This window comes from Pocillopora damicornis, chromosome 4 (genome assembly GCF_964200805.1).
Source record: "Pocillopora damicornis chromosome 4, jaPocDami1.2, whole genome shotgun sequence".
NCBI classification, from domain to species: Eukaryota; Metazoa; Cnidaria; class Anthozoa; order Scleractinia; family Pocilloporidae; genus Pocillopora; species Pocillopora damicornis.
In genome coordinates, this window is record NC_142673.1 from 25,174,954 (window position 1) to 25,193,698 (window position 18,745).

The 18,745-nt window shown below is 39.6% G+C and overlaps 2 protein-coding genes and 1 long non-coding RNA gene across 5 annotated transcripts; all 3 read left to right on the top strand.

The window, feature by feature from the left end:
• The first annotated feature begins 516 nt into the window (after window positions 1-516).
• On the top strand, window positions 517-17,674 carry LOC113686673 (uncharacterized). 2 transcript variants are annotated; one of them, XM_089205742.1, is made up of 7 exons: window positions 517-689; window positions 1,463-1,540; window positions 2,288-2,383; window positions 14,703-14,780; window positions 15,254-15,334; window positions 15,874-16,135; window positions 16,301-17,674. In XM_089205742.1, exons 2-7 carry the CDS (start codon window positions 1,481-1,483, stop codon window positions 16,339-16,341), a joined length of 618 nt encoding a protein of 205 aa, XP_089061868.1. In that variant the 5' UTR covers window positions 517-689; window positions 1,463-1,480; the 3' UTR covers window positions 16,342-17,674. The 2 variants fall into 2 exon arrangements, with proteins under 2 accessions (XP_089061868.1, XP_089061867.1); XM_089205741.1 differs by having other exon boundaries at window positions 1,480-1,540.
• Window positions 3,461-4,971, top strand: LOC149047383 (uncharacterized). Of its 2 annotated transcripts, XR_016186436.1 has the most exons (3): window positions 3,461-3,757; window positions 4,201-4,242; window positions 4,513-4,971. It is a non-coding gene; the product is annotated as an uncharacterized LOC149047383 (long non-coding RNA). The 2 variants fall into 2 exon arrangements; XR_016186434.1 differs by having other exon boundaries at window positions 3,633-3,757; window positions 4,201-4,971.
• Window positions 8,020-13,002, top strand: LOC149047384 (uncharacterized). The gene has a single exon (XM_089205738.1). The coding sequence runs from the start codon at window positions 8,263-8,265 to the stop codon at window positions 12,055-12,057; it is 3,795 nt and encodes a 1,264-aa protein (XP_089061864.1). The 5' UTR covers window positions 8,020-8,262; the 3' UTR covers window positions 12,058-13,002.
• Window positions 17,675-18,745: the final 1,071 nt, after the last annotated feature.

Sequence of the window (18,745 nt, forward strand, 5' to 3'; positions counted from 1 at the left end):
GGAACTTTTAGAAACCCTTCGATGCCGAAAAGATTTATGGTAAAGTGGCTTAGCCTGACTAGGGTACAACAAGAGAGGATGCCTCTTTCATTAAGTTCTTAATTTATTCCACAGTGGCTTAACAGTTACGAAAAAAACACACTATTTAGCAAACGGGTGGTGGTAACATGGTTAACATGCAAATTATCAATTCGATAAGTTCTAGCATGTACAACTGGTGGAGTGAACAAAAGATATCATTAGAGAAGTCAGGCTTAGCTTCAACCACCTGCTGAACTTAAAGATTTTCATTACTTTTCATTTTCTTGCTGGGGAAACTGTTTATTTGGGTTCAATTCAAATCCCAATTGCATGTTTTCATTATAGAAGCTCGAATATAATTTGAATGACTCTTTGTTATTGTATTCATGACTTGGAAAGATAATTGTATTGTTTTTTCCGGTTTGCCGACTTAAAGTACAAAGCTGTGTCCCTTTATGTCCCGTTTATGACCAAATAGGGCAATGCCATAGCTTCACTAGTACAACTTCGCCCTATTTGGTCATAAAGCCACAGTATCTTGCAATTGCCTGTTTTTTTTATGATTTCTTCATCTAAAACGAAAAAGGAATAAATTTTCTTTGACGCTCTCAACATCTTTGTCGGGATTTTGTCTGAACCACGTTTAGAATGGTTTCTATACATAAGAGGTTTGTTTCTGTTTTCTATTCCTTTACAGTTACATCTATTTGTTCTTGAAAACTTTTAAATGTCACTATAAAACTCACACCGAACGAAATAACTTAGCAAATCAAGTGGTATCATAGTAAAGAGAGTGATACATAAAGAAAAGGAAAAGCTAAAATAAAACACACAAGGTAGCACAAAGGGGAACAAAGCGGGAACCTTGCCTAGATCATAGATCATAGATCATAGCTTATGCGCATCCAGACTATTAACAATTTAGTAAGGTAATCGCATGGAACCGAGTTAAATCAAGGATTAACATCACGCGTGTTTTAGGAGCGACAAGGACACTTTCTGCCGACTTCTGAAAATAAAAATGATATCAATCCTTAATTTTTTAGAAGGGAACAATGCGATTACATGTTAGTGATATAAAAAAGGGAAAATTGCTATTTGATTAAGATGTTAAAAACGCACGCTATTGCGCAATTTCGTAGAAAGCCATTTCAGTGTTATTAACGTCAATGAACTGTAAAATGCACGAATTTTGTACAACAAAGCCAAAGCAATTAAATTAGCCCTGCTAAAATTCATTCGTGATAAATGAAATTATAAGAATTATTTTATGGCAAAGCCTCTCTTAATGTTTTCGATTTCCAGTCATTTTGCCGGGGCAATTATCAAAATTAATCAAAACCGCCCTCTGTCTCAGACAATCAAAATTTAATAATTTTGCCCTCTATGATATAAAAGCCATCTATAATTGTTGCTAGTTTGTGATTTGTATATTTTTTAGTACTTTAATCCTTTCAGAATGAGTTCCAAGAAAACAACCGGTTGTCCTCAGGACCGAAAAACAAGGCTTCCAAAGCAGGTGAGCCTTTCCTGTTAACCGCTATGCTCATTAATTAGATCGTACAAAGATTACTTCTTCAGACAAACATAAAATACTTCTCGAAAAGGCTGAACTTTAATCTAGAGTCTTGAAAGAGGCACAGGATTCACACCATTATTGAGCCATTATTAAACTTCCGGCGCAGACCATCATTCTATTCCATTTAGACTTTCTAAGGATGTTAAAATGGTGGACCTTGACACATCATATATATACAAGCAGATTTTCTAGTGAAATTAGAACAGAGTTTTAGAGTCATGTTAGCATGTCAGCTGCGCGTTTGACTATTTTTTTGCCAAGAATTAATGAAGAGGGAGTACAATGTTTTAAACATTGAGTCCACTGGTCTGGAAGACCTATTCTCGAGGGCTATTCTCGAGGGCTATTCTCGAGGGCTATTCTCGAGGGCTATTCTCGAGGGCTATTCTCGAGGGCTATTCTCGGACTATTGAATTGTTGTGCGTCATTCACAGGAAGTTGTTTATGGGCTGTGTTTACAACTCTCACGACAAATGTCGTCTACATTTTCAGTTTCCTGGATTGTAATATAAATGTAGTCCGAGATTTTTATTGAAAGGAGTTTAGCATTTTACTTTAAGGTAGATTCTGAAGGCAGATATACCCAGACTTATCAACTGATTATAGTTCCTCTAGTTGTTTTAATGGTTTTCTATAATTATTTTCACTATTCACTTATTTATATGTCTCCTGCCTTTATTTGTTAAGGTTTATCCAGATAATTTGATGAGACATGAAGTGCGTGAATTAGAAGCCTTTGTCGCTAACCAGAATACATGCAATGATGACACGGGACACTCAGAGGTAACTAAATGTGCTAACCTGTCAAATGAAGAGAGCCAAATTGACCACAAAAGCCAAATTGGCCCCAATGTCTTGAGGGACAAATTGGTCCCTCGAGGTTCGTTTTGGACTATTTAACCCAAAATGGGTCGGACAGGCACCATTTCGACCCCTCCAAAATCTGAATTGGCCCAAATGAATTTTACTTTGAAACTTTTTCTCAATTTGGCCCTTCCAAGAGCCAAGTAGGATTTACCAATTTGACCCCACCAAGGTGTAATTCTTGAAATTACTGATAATCTACTCCAAATTGTCAACAGTTTTGGTTACCTGGAAGTCCCATGACGACTTGAACGACACAAGGACGTAGGAATTCGGGAATGTTACAAGGGCCATAAACCGGTAAAAGTAGATCTTTCACTCGGTCGAAACCGGCACAGTAAACTATGGATTCGCTTATTCAACTTTATGCTGTGAATTTTTCAGAGTAAAATCTTGTTATGGAAGGGATTTCTCTCCAAAATTCGTCCTTCTCTGGCTAGTGCATCTCAGTAGCTCCTTCTGCTTATCACATTAGTCGAACCTAAACCGCGTGCGTCGGACACAAGAATGAATTATAGCAGCGAATTCATCACTGAGGAGGCTCAAGTCGCATGGAATGAGACTTAAGAAAGGATAGGTAAGCGAAAGAAATTTGCTTAACAATATATTTTATTGGAACTTTACATACACAAACTTGACCGCTCCATTGATCTTTGTTCGTATCTTCATAGTTAGTAGAGGAGACTGTTGCAGAAAAGGACGGTTGCGATGGCCAAGATCTCCTTCCCATTGCTCAAGATGCAGACGAACCAAAGCACTACTTCCCTACTATAAAAGAGCGTCTAAAGTTCAAGAAATTGATTGCAGTGAACGCTGAACCTAGAGATGACACGGGTTCTTTGTCGGTACAATAATTAACTTTCCCACGCACCAGAGAATTTGACGCATGCATGGTTCGCCTTTTCTCCCGAGCCTTGCTGAGTCTCAGTGGTTTCACAACTAAGGTCATGTGATCTAATTTTGGCGCCGAGAGATAGAGACGGTTACGGTTCGAATACTGCGATTGCTCAAAATGGACTCTGATTTTAGGATCTCTCAAGTTCTGAATTTTTAATCTTTTTCTGATACTTTTATGTTTATGTCTTGGTTTGTATCCACTTAAGCTGATTTTTTGGTTCTCTCTCTCTTTTAGCGTGCAGAATCAAGTCCTTCGAGTAAGACGTTTCAAACGTCGATTGATGATTTAGAAAACATAAGCGATTATGAAAATTTAGAAGTGACATCGGCAGCTAAAGAAAAGGGCAAATTGCCCAAGGATCTCTGTCTTATGGACGAAGCGACAGACCTGTCCGAGTAAGTTCTTATAAATTAAACCGCAGGCAGCCCAAGCACACGTCTCGAGAAAAAGCCAACGATTAATTCATGAACGCGTCACGCGTTGTGACTCAGTGTTAAGTTACGAGAGGAACCGTGACGCGTGACGCGCTCATGAATTAATCGTTGGCTTTTTCTCGAGACGTGAGCTTGGGCCACCTGTTATTAAGCTCAGCAGGATGATGAAGAGTTCATTATCGATGTACTCTTTAGTTAAGGAGGAAAAATGTCGGGGAAAGCACCCACAAAAAATGGTGAGATTTACTACATTTTTATTGAAATACACTTTATATGTATCTACTTGCACTATGCACAAAACAAAGTAAACCCAATGTATAAATCTGGTAAACTCAAAAATTAGTGAATTGATAGGATGTAATCGGACAGTTTAATTTTTTGAAAATAAATATTTACCTATATAGGTTCCTCCTGGATGGCTTTCAAAATTCCAACTACCATCAAGGGTAAGAAACTTTTCTCTGTTTTGTTTTTTAAGTCCACAAGCAATCCTTATTAATTCATGAATACTGTACTAGAACTGAAGTGCATAGAGGTATGATTTCTTTTCTTGATAAGTAAATATATAGTTTGGTGAAAATACATCACTGATGATCACTGAACAATGATTGTGATTTTTCTTTTTATGCATAATTTGTTAACATATATGGAAACTTTGGAAATTTACTGTTCTCCAACAGCAAATTTATTTGCTCATTTATTTATTTTTTGTACAGTTCTCTACCTCAGTAGAGTTGAATATCCAGGAGGGATATCTCACCAGCAACCCAAAGCAGTCTGAGCAGCAGTAGATTGTAAAAAAATTATTGCAGAGTATCCTTGTATCAGGCTGGCAAGATACTAATAGACTTGAAAACTGAATGGATTGGTGTGTTTAAAAATCTTTTGTAGTGAAAAGAGACTATTTTGTGGCGCTGAATCTCTTGCCTTAAACTAAAAAGGTGCAGAATAATCACTCTGCATGAACTATTAAGTTCATGACCTTTGTTCTTATGTGTTTGCCATCACATATGCATTGAATGAAGTTGTGACCATTTTGGAGGTATGAGTCCAAAGAAATGCCACTTTGGTACAAAAATGAACAGCTAAAATTACTGAGTCCATTTGCTTATGAAGTCCAGATACAAAGGTTCAAGTACCTTTGGGTTGTATTTAATTTTGCTTGTTTTTGTTCAGTTTTTTTTATTTGGTAATTGTTTTTTAAATCTCCTGTCGTCAAACCGTTAGATAAATATTACATGTAGAATAGCTGATTCTTTTCAGATATTTTGGGAGTTGTGCATTTATTTTTTTTTAAATTCCTGTCTTCAAACCATTAGATAATTATCGCACATGGAATAGCTGATTCTTTTCAGACATTTTAAGAGTTGTGAATTATTATTTTTTTTAATTGCCTGTTGTCAAACCATTAGATAAATATTGCACATGGAATAGCTGATTTTTTTCAGATATTTTGGGAGTTGTGCATTATTTTCAAGCCTTGTAGGGAAGACAAATTACAAGCATTGAGCCAAATTTCCACTTCCATTTCTAGTGTTTTTGCTTATAGTTTTAGAAAAACATCTTATATATATATATATATATATATATATATATATATATATATATATATATATCATCTGAGTAAATAAAAGGAAATGAGAGGAAAGTGACCAACTAAAAATGGCAGACTAGCCGGCAATTTTTACCGGCTACAGGTTGTTGTTGCATTTCTTATTTTGATAATTTTCTGTTCTTTAAATCAGTCTTCATTTAAGCTGCCTCACATTATCACATTTGCTAAGTCATTGAAAAAGGAAGCTTTACTCACAAGTGTCTCTTGGGTGTCATTTCTAGCAATGCTTGCACTGTTTAGAAGTATACTGATATATGGAAGAGATCTATTTTAGAAAGTGGTTGAATTAATGTTAAATATGCATGTAATATGTGGTTCTACACTGTAAAATGAAAAGAGTTGATTTGGCCCAAAAAATGGGGCCAAAACAAGTGAGTCCAGTTTGGTCCTGGCTTGGGGTAAATTCGGCCCCATTGAAATGGGGCTGTTTATGGCACCATTTTTTGGGCTAAATCAACCCAACTGTAAGGGCCAAATTGGAAAATACTGGACCCTCATTGGAATTTAAAAGGGCTAAAATGGCCCCCACAATTTCAGCCCTCCCAAAAATGACCCCCTTAAATGTGGTAATGTAAACAGCTTATAACTAAGACTGATATAAAGTACAGGAAATTATCAAAATAAGACAGAGGCAACAAATGGTCCAGCTCCTGCACAAGAATATAGATCTTGTTTGATTTGTGCACATGAAAAACAAAGAGCCTTAGATCAGCATAGAGTATTCTTCCAGTGGAAGTGAGAATACATGCACTCATATTGCTACTTTAGGTATTATCAAAATATAAACTATCAGCAAGTACTACTTCAGGCATTTGCCAAGTCATTGAAAACAGAGGAAACAGTGACAAGAGTCTGCCTGTGCCCAATTTCAAGCAATGCTTGCTATAAAAAAAGTCAAAATTGCCTTTGACTGATTGTAAGAAACATTGGAAATATAAATGAGCCAAGTAACCCAGTGAGAGCATCAAGAATCTTTTTGTGTGGGAAGTGACAAATTACACTTCCCTCTGTCACTATATTCAGGAGATTGATGTATTGAAGATCTCCAACAATTAAAATTTGTGCTGGACATAATCTCTGATTGCTGAATCCACATCAGCTACTCTATGCAATAAAAACAAGTTTTATAACCATATTAAAATCAAGCCAAAGTGCAAAAAGTGCCTGTAGCCAGTAAAAAAAAGAATATATATATAATGTATTTCAAAAACTATAAGCTAAAACACTAGAAATGGAAGTGGAAGTTTAGCTCAATGAGTGTAATTTGCCTCCCCTTCAAGGCTTGAAAAAATAATGCACGACTCCCAAAATATCTGAAAAGAATCAGCTATTCCATGTGCAATATTTATCTAATGGTTTGACGTCAGGAAATGTTTAAAAAATTGCAAAATCAGAAAAACTAAACAAAAAGAAGGCAAAATTAAATACAACCCCAAAGTACTTGAACCTATGTATCTGGACTTCATTAGCAAATGAGCTCAGAAATTTTAGCAGTTCATCTTAGTACCAAAGCAGCAGTTTTTTGGACTCATACATGTACCTCCAAAATGGTCACATCTTCATTCAATGCATATGTGATGGCAAACACACAAGAACAAAGGTCATGGACTTAAAAGGTGAGAGTGATTATTTTGCAACTTTTTAGTTTAAGGCAAGAGATTCAGCACCACAAAATTGTCTCTCTTCACTGCAAGCAGAAGAAGCAAAGCAATAGATTTTTAAACCATACCAATCCTCTCAGTTTCCAAGTCGACCTAATCTAGTATCCCACTAACCATATAAGGATACTCTGCAATAATTTTTTTTATAATCCACTGCTGCTCAGAGTACTTTGGGCTTCTGGATATCCAACTCTACTGAGGTAGAGAACTGTACAAAAAAAAAAACAACAAATGAGCAAATTAATTTGTTGTTGGAGAACAGTAAATTTTTGCAACTACAAAGTTGCAAAATATATGTAAGCAAACTGTGCATAAAAAGTAAAAACACAATAATGGTGATCATCAATGATGTATTTTCACCAAACTGTGTATGTACTCATCAAGAAAAGAAATCATACCTCTATGCACTTCAGTTTTAGTTCAGTATTCATGAATTAATAAGGACTACTTGTAGACTTAAAAAACAAAACAAATAAAAGTTTCTTACCCTCAATGGTAGTTCGAATTTTGAAAGCTATGCAGGAGGAACCTATAGATAAATATTTGTTTTCAAAAAAATTAAACTGTCTGATAGCATCCTATCAATTCACTAATTTTTTAGTTTACCAGATTTAAACATTGGGTTTACTTTGTTTTATGCATGGTGCAAGTAAATACATATCTAATATATTTCAATAAAAATAAAGCAAATCTCAACATTTTTGTAGGTGCTATCCCCGAGATTTCTCATCTTTTTAACTGACCAACTGGCACCTTGTGTGTTTTCCTTTGGGATAAAATCGAAAGAAAGTAATCGATAATGTACTCTTCACCATCCTGTTAAGTTTAATATGCAAGAACTTACTTAGACAATGCTCAGTTCTGTCGCCTCGTCCGTAAAACAGAGATCCTTCGGCGATTTACCCTTTTCTTTCGGTGCCGATGTCACTTCTAAATTTTCATAATCGCTGATGTTTTCTGAATCATCAATCTGTCGGAAAAGTGACGTCAGCCGTGTAACCTCGCAACGCAAAACCAAGGGTGGTCTTTAGGATTGTGGTTTTGTAAAAGATATAGGCTAAGATCGACGCGATACGAAGCGTGTGACGACTAGAATAAAGATAGGAAAAGAAAACTACGCGAGTGACTAGTGTTGCTATACTGGGATTTCCAACACTAACTGGCACCTCCGACGGGACTGAGATCGAGACATGGAACTGGAGGCACTTCAGAAGAATTTGGACGCAAAACTCAAGCTTTTGGCGTACAAGCAAGAAAAGGGAAAGGGCATTGTGGACAAGGCAAACGCGACAACTATTGGGAGACACCGTGACGGGTTGGTGTGTTTAGCAAAAGAAGCGGACGAGACCAAATTAAAGATCGAAGAGAAGAAGATTGCAAAGGGTGAGCAAATGGACGAGGTATGTGCATGGAGCAATGAAATAGACAAAGTTATTGAGGGTGTAGACGCGGAGATCGAATACCTTGGGAAGTGTTTGGGGGAGGTGAAGAAAAAATCGCAAATGGCCGAAAAAGAAAGCGAGAAAGCGACAATCGCGAAGGAGAGAGAGGAGCAACTCGCGTTTGAAAAAGCACAATGGGAAATGAAGCTTGATTACGAAAAAAAATCAGAAGAATTAGGTAGCAAAAAAGGGAAAGGGTTATCAGGCGATTCCGGAATGCACGCAAAGTTGCCAAAGCTATCAATAACGAAGTTTGATGGGTCCTTCGAACAATGGCTCTCTTTTTGGAACAAATTTTCCGCGGAAATAGACGCGACGGATCTGTCAGCAGTGACAAAGTTCGCTTATCTAAAGGAACTCCTTGTTACAAAGGTACGAGCGGACATAGATGGACTCCCGTTCAATCTTGAGGGGTACGAAAGGGCGAAGGCCATCCTAAAATCGGAGTACGGGAAAACGTCAGAAATTGTAAATGCATATGTAAACAACATCATGGGTTTGCCTACCATCACAAGCGCCAGTCCAAAAGAAATTAATGAGTTTTACAAAAGGCTTCTGTTCAATGTACAAAGCTTAGAGACGCTCGGGAAGTTACGTGAAGTCTCCGGAAATGTGAGGGCGGTGTTAGACAAACTGAAAGGAATAAAGGGAGACTTAGTCCGGGGACACGAAGATTGGCGAGACTGGGATTTCGCTAAACTGATTCAGGCAATTAAAGGTTGGAGAGACATAAATTCAGAAGGAGAAGAAAGCGATGGTGCGAGTGTGTCCAAGAGGAAGAATGATCGCAACGACTGGAATGCCCGCGTTCCGCCGCCACGCGGAAGGTCTTATCAGGTCCAACAACAAGCAAATGGAGGACAGATGCGCGGATGCGTCTATTGCGATGACACGAACCACACATCCGCTAATTGCACCAAAGTTGTCGCGGTCGGAGACCGCAAACGAATTCTGAGCCAAAAACAGTTGTGTTTTAATTGTACAAGTGACAAACACAGAGCAGACAGCTGTAGAAGCCGCGGGTGTCATAACTGTCAACGCCGACATCACACGTCAATATGTGATCACCCACCAAGCGGTCACACAACGAGGGGAAGATTTATGACGGCACAAAACAAAGGAACAGAGAGAGTCGTGTATCCCGTTGTTGTCGTAGAAGTAAATGGAATCAAATGCCGCGCACTCCTAGACACTGGGGCAGGCAGCTCATACGCGTCGTCAGCTATCCTTGAACACCTGGGAAACAAACCGCTACGAGAAGAATTCAAGCGCATAGAGATGATGCTTGGGTCAACAAACAAGGTCATCGGAGTTCATAGCGTGACGATTGGCAGCCTTGATAGAAAATTTCGATTGGAAACGGAAGTCACCAGAGTGGACCGTAGTACATTGCTATCACTTGACAACCCAGGATATGCTGGGATACTGGAGAAATATCCCTACTTGGATGGGGTATACATGGACGACAGAGACGAGAAGCCTGAGCTACCAGTCCACATTATCCTGGGTGCGAGCGAGTACGCGAAAATAAAGACAGAAACCATACCAAAGATCGGACGTCCCGGCGAACCTGTTGCAGAGCTAACAAAGTTCGGATGGACAATTATGTCACCAGGTAAAGAAGTTGACCTCTCTAATATGTTCTTGACCCAGACGACAGCGGCAGATTACGAACAACTATGCAAATTAGATGTTCTAGGATTGCGTGACACACCAGGCGGAGATCAAGCAGATGTTTATGAAGAATTCAAGGAACAATTAACACGAGGGCCAGAGGGATGGTACGAGACGGGGCTACCCTGGAGGGGAAACCACCCTCCACTGCCCAACCACAGAGCGGGAAGCTTGAAGCGATTGGAAAGTACCATTCGGAAACTGGAGAAGAACGGAATACTCCAGAAGTATGACGCCATAATTAAAGACCAGCTTAACGAAGGAATAGTGGAGCGAGTGTCAGGCCCACCAGTGGGAAAGGAGTTCTATATTCCACATAAAGCAGTGGTGAGAGAAGCTGCAGAGAGTACCAAACTTCGAATCGTGTACGACGCCTCTGCCCGAGCTTCAGAGAAGGCCCCTTCTCTCAACGAGTGCCTTCACGCGGGACCTCCGTTGCAGAACAAGCTTTGGGCTGTTCTTGTCCGTGCACGTTTCCACCCAGTCGCGTTAACAGGTGATATCAAGCAAGCGTTCTTACAAGTACGAATACGGGAAGAAGACAGGGATGCCATGAGATTCCACTGGATCACGGACTTGCAATCCAGGCGAGTGGAAATACTGAGATTCACGAGAGCTCTGTTTGGTTTGGCCCCATCGCCCTTTCTTCTTGGGGGAGTTATCAAACAACACCTGGAAGCCTGTCGTACCGAGAATCCGGACCTGGTGAGGGAAATAGAGAAGAGTCTATACGTCGATGACCTTATCAGCGGGGGACCCACCGTAAAAGCTGCCCTTGAAGTCAAAGCAGGCGTTACCCATGTCTTTAACCAAGCCTCATTCAAGCTGCACAAGTGGCATTCAAATGTTCCGGCAGTGGAGTCCCCTGGTGAGTCTCTTAGCGAAGATACTACATTCGCGAAAGAACAGTTGGGTGCACCTCAAGAAGGAGGGGGATCTATTCTCGGGCTTCCATGGAACAAGCGACAAGATACCATTGAAATAAATTTCCCAACTGACCGCACCCAAGTGACAAAGAGAGGGATACTAGCGGAGATAGCAAGAGTGTATGACCCGTTAGGGCTCGCAGCGCCTATGACATTGAGAGGAAAACTACTGTACCGAGACGCATGTGATTTGAAAGTCGGATGGGATGCTCAACTTCCTGGTCAACTGGGAACCAAGTGGTCAAGATGGGAAGCACAGCTACCAGTGAGCATTTCCGTACCCAGAGCCATACCTCAACACTTTGAAGAGATCAGCAACATTGAGCTACATTGTTTCGGCGACGCAAGCGGACAAGGCGTTTCTGCGGCAGTGTACGGTGTCATATCTCAACCATCCGGTGATAGTGTTGGGCTGATAGCAGCCAAAGCTAGACTGGCGAAGCAAGGCCTCACCATCCCCCGCCTCGAGTTGGAACCGCACCGCATAGAAGAAGGTGAATTACGCAAGCGAGCAAAGTATCTCAGACGATGCAAGGAGGCCGTCTGGAAGCAATGGACGGGGGAGTACTTAAAGGGGCTGCGCGAACGCCATCGTCTAAAGAATCCTGGAAAGCCCGAAAATCCTATTGTGGGCGAGGTCGTGCTGATCAAGTCGGACGACAAGAATCGCGGGAAATGGAAGGTCGGGATCGTCACGGAACTAATCAAAGGGCGTGACGGTGTTGTCCGGGGAGCAAAGTTGCGCACAGGGACCTCACATCTAGAGCGAGCAGTACAGCAGCTGTATCCGTTAGAACTGTCATGTGATCGACCGGGAGACGGCGACAGACCTCCAACGACCGAGTTGCGCATTGAAGCGCCAGCGTTCAGGCCTTCCCGTGATGCAGCCGTCGCAGCAAGATTACGTATGGAGGATCTTGCTCACGATGAGGAAGGGGATTGAACTTTGAACCAAACCGAAACAGATTGGATGACAACAGCGGATCGGATGCTTGAACATTCTACTTATGAACTGAACATCTGCCACTATGGCTACTGATTGATCAATGATTAGTGTGATTAGGAAATCGATTGAGAATTCTAGATGATAGATTCGTTCATAAAATCTAAGCGATAAGGTTCATTTCTCGACAGACATTTGCTCTCCGAGACAAATGGGGGGAGGGTGTCGGAAAAGTGACGTCAGCCGTGTAACCTCGCAACGCAAAACCAAGGGTGGTCTTTAGGATTGTGGTTTTGTAAAAGATATAAGCTAAGATCGACGCGATACGAAGCGTGTGACGACTAGAATAAAGATAGGAAAAGAAAACTACGCGAGTGACTAGTGTTGCTATACTGGGATTTCCAACAAATCGACGTTTGAAACGTCTCACTCGAAGGACTTGATTCTCCACGCTGAAAGAGAGAGAGCCAAAAAAATCAGCTTAAGTAGATGCAAACAAAGACATAGACATAAAAATATCAGTTCACCTTTTCGAGAAAAGATTAAGAATTCAGAGTGAGAGATCCTAAGTATTCGAACTGTAACCGTCTCTATCTCGGCGCCAGAATATTTGATCACGTGACTTTAGTTGTGAAACCGCCGACACTCAACAAGACTCGGGAGAAAAGGCGAACCATTCATGCGTCAAATTCTTTGATGAGAAAATTAATTATTGTACCGACGAAGAACTCGTGTCATCTTTAGGTTCAGCATTCATTGCGATAAATTTCTTGAAATTTAGACGCTCTTTTATAATAGGGATGTAGTGCCTTGGTACGTCTGCATCTTTGGCGATGACGGGGAGATCTTGGCCATCGCAACCGTCCTTTTCTGCAAGATAAGATACGAACAAAGATCAATGGAGCGGTCAAGTTTATGTATGTAAAGTTGCAGTAAAATGCGTTGTTAAGAAATTTCTTTTGCTTACCTTTCCTTTCTTAAGTCTCATTCCATGCGACTGTTGCCAAAAAACAGCCTCTTCAGTGATGGATTTGCTGCTATAATTCATTATTGTGTCCGACGCACGCGGTCCAGGTTCGACTAATGCGATACGCAGAAGGAGCTGCTAAGATGCACTAGCACAGGAAGGACGAATTTTGGAGAGAAACAACTTTTATGACAAAATTTTACTCATTAAAAAATTCACAGCATAAAGTTGAGTAAGTCAATCGATAGTTTATTGTGCCGGTTTCGACCGAGCGAAAAATTTACTTTTACCGGTTTGTTGCCCTTACAACATCCCAAATCCCTACGTCCTTGTGTCGTTCAAGTCGTGATGGGACTTCCATGTAACAAAAATTGTTGACAATTTTGAGATAATTATCAGTCATTTCAAAAATTGTACCTCGTTGGGGCCAAATTGGTAAATCCTACATAGCTCTTGGAAGGGCCAAATTGAGAAAAAGTTTCAAAGTAGAATTCATTTGGGCCAATTCAGATTTTGGAGAGGTCGAAATGGTACCTGTCCGACCCGTTTTAGCTTAAATAGTCCAAAACGAACCTCGAGAGGCCAAATTGGCCCTGTGGAGAGGAAAGAGCCCTCTACTTCTGAAATGGCCTCTCATTGGAGCTGAATTGGCTATTTTTAAAGGGGTAATTTGCGAGAGGACTGTAATTTCGAAAGCTGTTTTGGCCCCTTCAAATTCCAATGTGGCTCCCGTATTTTCCAAATTGACCCTTCACGTAGTCCAATTTGGCCCTCACAATTGGGTCGGTTTAGCCCTCAAAAATTGGTGCTAAAAACAGCCCCATTTCAATGAGGCCAAATTGACCCCAAGCCAGTACTAAACTGTACTCACTTATCATTCGCCCCAGTTTTTGGGCCAAATCAACTCTCCATTTCACATGAACTTGGTAGGTAAACATACTATTTATTAACTTTCCCAGACGAGGCAAAGAACAACGCAACTACGCACGCGCAGGACTATGGTGCAAAGTTAAAAATTTAACAGATTCTGATGCATGCAGTTCAACACCTGTGCAGTAGAAGATTAGTGAGTTTTCCCCATACGAGATAACTAATGATATATAGCCGTCGCTACCTCGTAATTGTATACTTCAACGTAAAATTATGTGTCTCCATATCAAAAATATTCAGCTGTTATTCAATAGCAAGTGTGGGAATATTTAACAAATAGAGAAGCCTTGACTGTGCTTTGTACTGTTGCAAAGCACACAGGAAGCGGCTAGAGCACGAAAGAAGTGGAGTGAAAAACACGAGACGTTGTCGAGTGTTTCTCCCCATTATTTTTAATGTACTTTTTTTTGTGGGGTTCTCAACGTCATCTTCGAAGCAACCCAATGTATGGCATAGGAACTGACTGAGCCAGTTGTTGAGTTTTTCCGAGTAACACAAAAGCCAAGAAGGCTTGGGGCAGCCTGTCATTCTACCAGTACCAAAGTGCGCTTGTACAGTCAGATGCTTTAAAATACCAACACCCTGCATACACCCTGCATCGTATAAAATGACTTATAATCGTATCAATTTAGAAATAGAACTATTTTAACTATTTTGATATTCAAAAGTTTAAATTCATGAGTATACTCAGTCTTTATAATGCGCTAAGGTTCTCTCCGCTTTAAATATGCCGTGTATGGCTTTTCAGAATCATAAAGAGGCAGAATGTTCCGTGATTTCAGTCGCTTGTGAGAAATGCAGGGCTCACGGCATTCCGAAAACAAAGGTAAAATATATACTTACTTCAATAACTAGATGTAGGTTTTTTTCCCTCATGATAATATGAGGTAATTATGGTGTGGTTACAAATGTTATTTACACTGTAAAACATCTCATTTCATGGAACATGAGGTATTCCTGTATTGTGAAAATGATGAGACATCATATGGTCTGTCAAACCTAGCCTTTTTAAATCCGCAACCGCTACTGGGGCGAACTTGACCTTTAAGGATAGAGTGGAGGAGAAAATTTGGAGTGCGCCACACCTATTCCTTGCCAAGCATTCTCATTCGTTCTCAGAATTGCTTGCCACCATTTATATAATTAGCGTAGATAGTTACCAGGGAATTAGAAACTTTAGAAACAAAGTAAATGAAACAAAACTTGAGAGGATGAATGACACGTGATGAAGACAACAGCAAGTCACTGTGAAGCTATTATGCTCACAAAGCTTTGTCATTTTTTCTCCGAACGTTCCAGCACAACCGAAATCCAACCATATTGATCCTGAATGCAAATCAGGAACCACGTCCGATTTCTCCCGGATCCTGCACAACTAAGGTAATATAGGTAATGTAACTGGGTAAGTAGACTTACGCTTCAGATAAAGCTTAGTCTGAAAGTTAAAGTTAGTCTCTCTTTCTGAGATCCACATTCGTTTCGAGAAATATCCATTCTGACAAACAAACAACTTTTGCCAAGGGAATAGTTTCTAAAAGGCGTTTTGTAGATATCCTTCAAACAAACACGTTTTCGAAAAAACTTTTTTTCTATCTACTAAGGAAAAGTTTTGATTTTTTCCTTAAATGCGTACAAAATGTGGTCAAATTAAAATGAGGCCTAGAATGAACGCTCTTCGAAACCTCTTATTAAGAACTTAAACTTTCGAGAAAGTTGAATTGGGGACAAATTATACATGAAAAGGTATTCATGATCAGACTTGTGAGTGCAAATTGATCTGTAGAAGGTTGGCAAATCATCATAACGCTGCTAAAAAAATCCTTTAGAATTCTTTCTCTTCAATCCTTTAAAGAAGAAATTTTAAATAGTGAGAGAGCTTATAGGCGAACGTCCTCTATTGTTTTTCTATATGGTAATAGGCACGACTGAACGTCAGCAACGATGATGACAATGATGAAGACGACGAAGAAGATGAAGACGATGAAGACGATGAAGATGATGAAGACAATGAAGACGATGATGTCGATGACGACGATGATGACGAAGACGACGACAATGAAAACGATGACAACGACGATGACGAAGACAATGATGACAATGACGACGGCGATGATGACTATAACAACGATGACGGTGAAGATGATAACGATGAGGATGACGAGCTGGATCAAATAATAGAAAGTGAGTATAGAGAAGTGGGGTAAAGTAAAATTCATCGTTTTAATTTCGAGCAAACAAACTTAAGTTTACCATGCTCTGTTTTGATTCCTTCTTTGGTTGTTTATGTACTATCAAGATTAACATTCACTTATTTGTCATTTATTTATTCATTTATCTATCTGACAGATTTCCTCTCTGATACTATTTGTGTGCCATACGAACTATAAGAGGCAAAGGGAGATGAGAGAGATCATTGGGAAAGCCTCAGCTAGGCCGGGCGATTCGATGATCCTTAAATAGGGATAATCAAGGGCTCTTGGAGCCAGCTCATTCATGTTATGGCTTAAGTTTGTATTGATTTCTTGGACTTGTTAAATATAGGTACAGTTTAATTCGATTTCTTTCAAGACTTATGGAATAAATTGTATTTTATCCTTGGGCAGTGTGATAAGAAAACTTGTGCATTCGTCGTGATGGGAATTGGAAAAAAGGTTGTGTGGGCTGAAGGCGGGATGGGCAGAGTTCATAAGGCAGACAGTGTCCTTTTTGTTGGTGTGTGTGCGTTTGTGGGGCGGAGCGTGGGCTGAGTGAGCATAATCAGGCATCAAATGTTGCTCTAGTAACAAAATATTAGTAACCCTCATCTTTCAAGATCATTTGTACTATTGTGAAATATTCCTTGCCCGTTCCTTGATATCTTTTGTTTTTAACAAAGCGGCTATTGCATTTGGTTTTTAACAAAGCGGCCACAATCGTTCTAATTTCATTCGAATTTCAAGCCTTCAAATAGTCTGATTTTCACATATGAATTAATTTCGGCCGAATATAGTTCGGTGTTTGAATCAATTCATCTAGAATTAACTAATTTTGGTCCGCCTATCGTGGAATTCAATTCGGCGCAGCTGAGGTACGGCGTCTGAACCGGGCCTAAAACAAAGATGTCGGTTTCAAATAATTATTTTCTGCTAAGCTGCTGGAGCGAGTTCCGAAAGTCCCAGTCATTTCGAATTCTGTGCTGCAAACTAACAATAAGTTTCCGAAAGAAATTATCCTGGTATTGTGGCGCTTGCGAACTTCTGAACAAAGAAAATGACATTTTTACCACTCTTGAGGTCGTCACAAAATTGGCTTCTATCTTGCGCATTGCCACAAATAATACTTAAGTTGTGCCAATTGGTTATAATAATGATAAATGATGTAACACAAAGAGATCTAATTTCTACTATGAAAGAAAAGGATTCTACGAAAATTGTATCTGTAAATTTTAACTATAACTTTGGTATAACTAAGAGGTTCCACTCCAAAATATTCCCCAACTTTGTAATAGGTGTCTCGAGCAGGAGGTGGGTGCGTGTTTAGCAGCGAGAATCTCGCTAAGATTATTTCATTCCCTTTCATTTTTGGTTAAAGATAGAAAAGGAAACTATTCTTATATTAATGTTTCAGGGCTTTGTTAATATCCTTTGAAAGCACCACGCCTTCTACGCTAAGACTCAAGCGATTTCAAGAAAAAACTTGCTCAGTACAGTTCCCGATTGCTCTTTCCGATGTAGAGTTTCTGTTCGCTACAAAGAAAATATTATGTACCGGACGTTGCGGCAAAGCCCTATGTCTCACATGAAGCGATTAACTTTCTAAGGTAATTTCTGTTGATTTTTTTTTCCGAAAAAAGAATAAATGACATCATTGTCTATGGCTTTAAGCGGGCTGTTGTGGTTCCGCTGTAATTTAATCTGTTTTTAGGTTTACGGAAATATAAACTAACGAGAAGACGAAGGGAAAAGGAAGGCAGCTTTCAAGTTTTTGTTGTTTCTTGTCGCTTTATTTCGCGTCACTCTGCCGAAATGTCTGACTTCGTTTCTAGAAACTAACGATGATTCTACAGAGATAAGAGCAGCATGACAGAGACAGCCAAGATGAGGAATACGTCATGCAAGACCACAGGTATCGTCCCAGCCATCTGATCAAAATCACCTTGGAAAAAAAGGTAAATGGTTAAAATGGAGGAACATAAAATTAAATTAAAAGAGAGAATAACAGACAATGCATGTAACGAATTATATTCCTATGTCTCTAAAAAAATTGGAAACTAGCTAACGAGAAGGGAGAAACCCTCTGGCAAGTAATTTAAGACTCGCCATTAAGAAAATAGGAAGCTGACAGCAGCCCAGAAAATTAGGGACTACTGTAAAAGGCTATGATCAAACCAATATTGAGTCTAGTGAACTGCGCATATTCAGAAATCACCCTTACATCAAATTCGGTTTTGTTTAGAAATAATAAAATTTATGGTCTCTTGGTTTTGTTTAAGACACAATAAGGAAAGTTTTTTACCCTTAACGCTCATGATGAACCTATTTTCAACTAGTTAAAATTCTTAATCTATACAACAAATATATATTTCAAATAGGAAAGATTATGTTTTCGTTCAAGACAGGCCGTCTTCCTGATTCTATGAAATGTTATTATCGTTGTCGAGTAGCATTCATTTCTATTACACCAGGCGATGCAATTCCTATTACATACTCCTTCGTAGAACAAATGTTAGACAACTTGTGTTATGTTCCCAAGGTCCTAAATTTTTCAATATAGAAATCCAAAATGCTGGGGCCCTTTCCTTCTTAAGTCTAA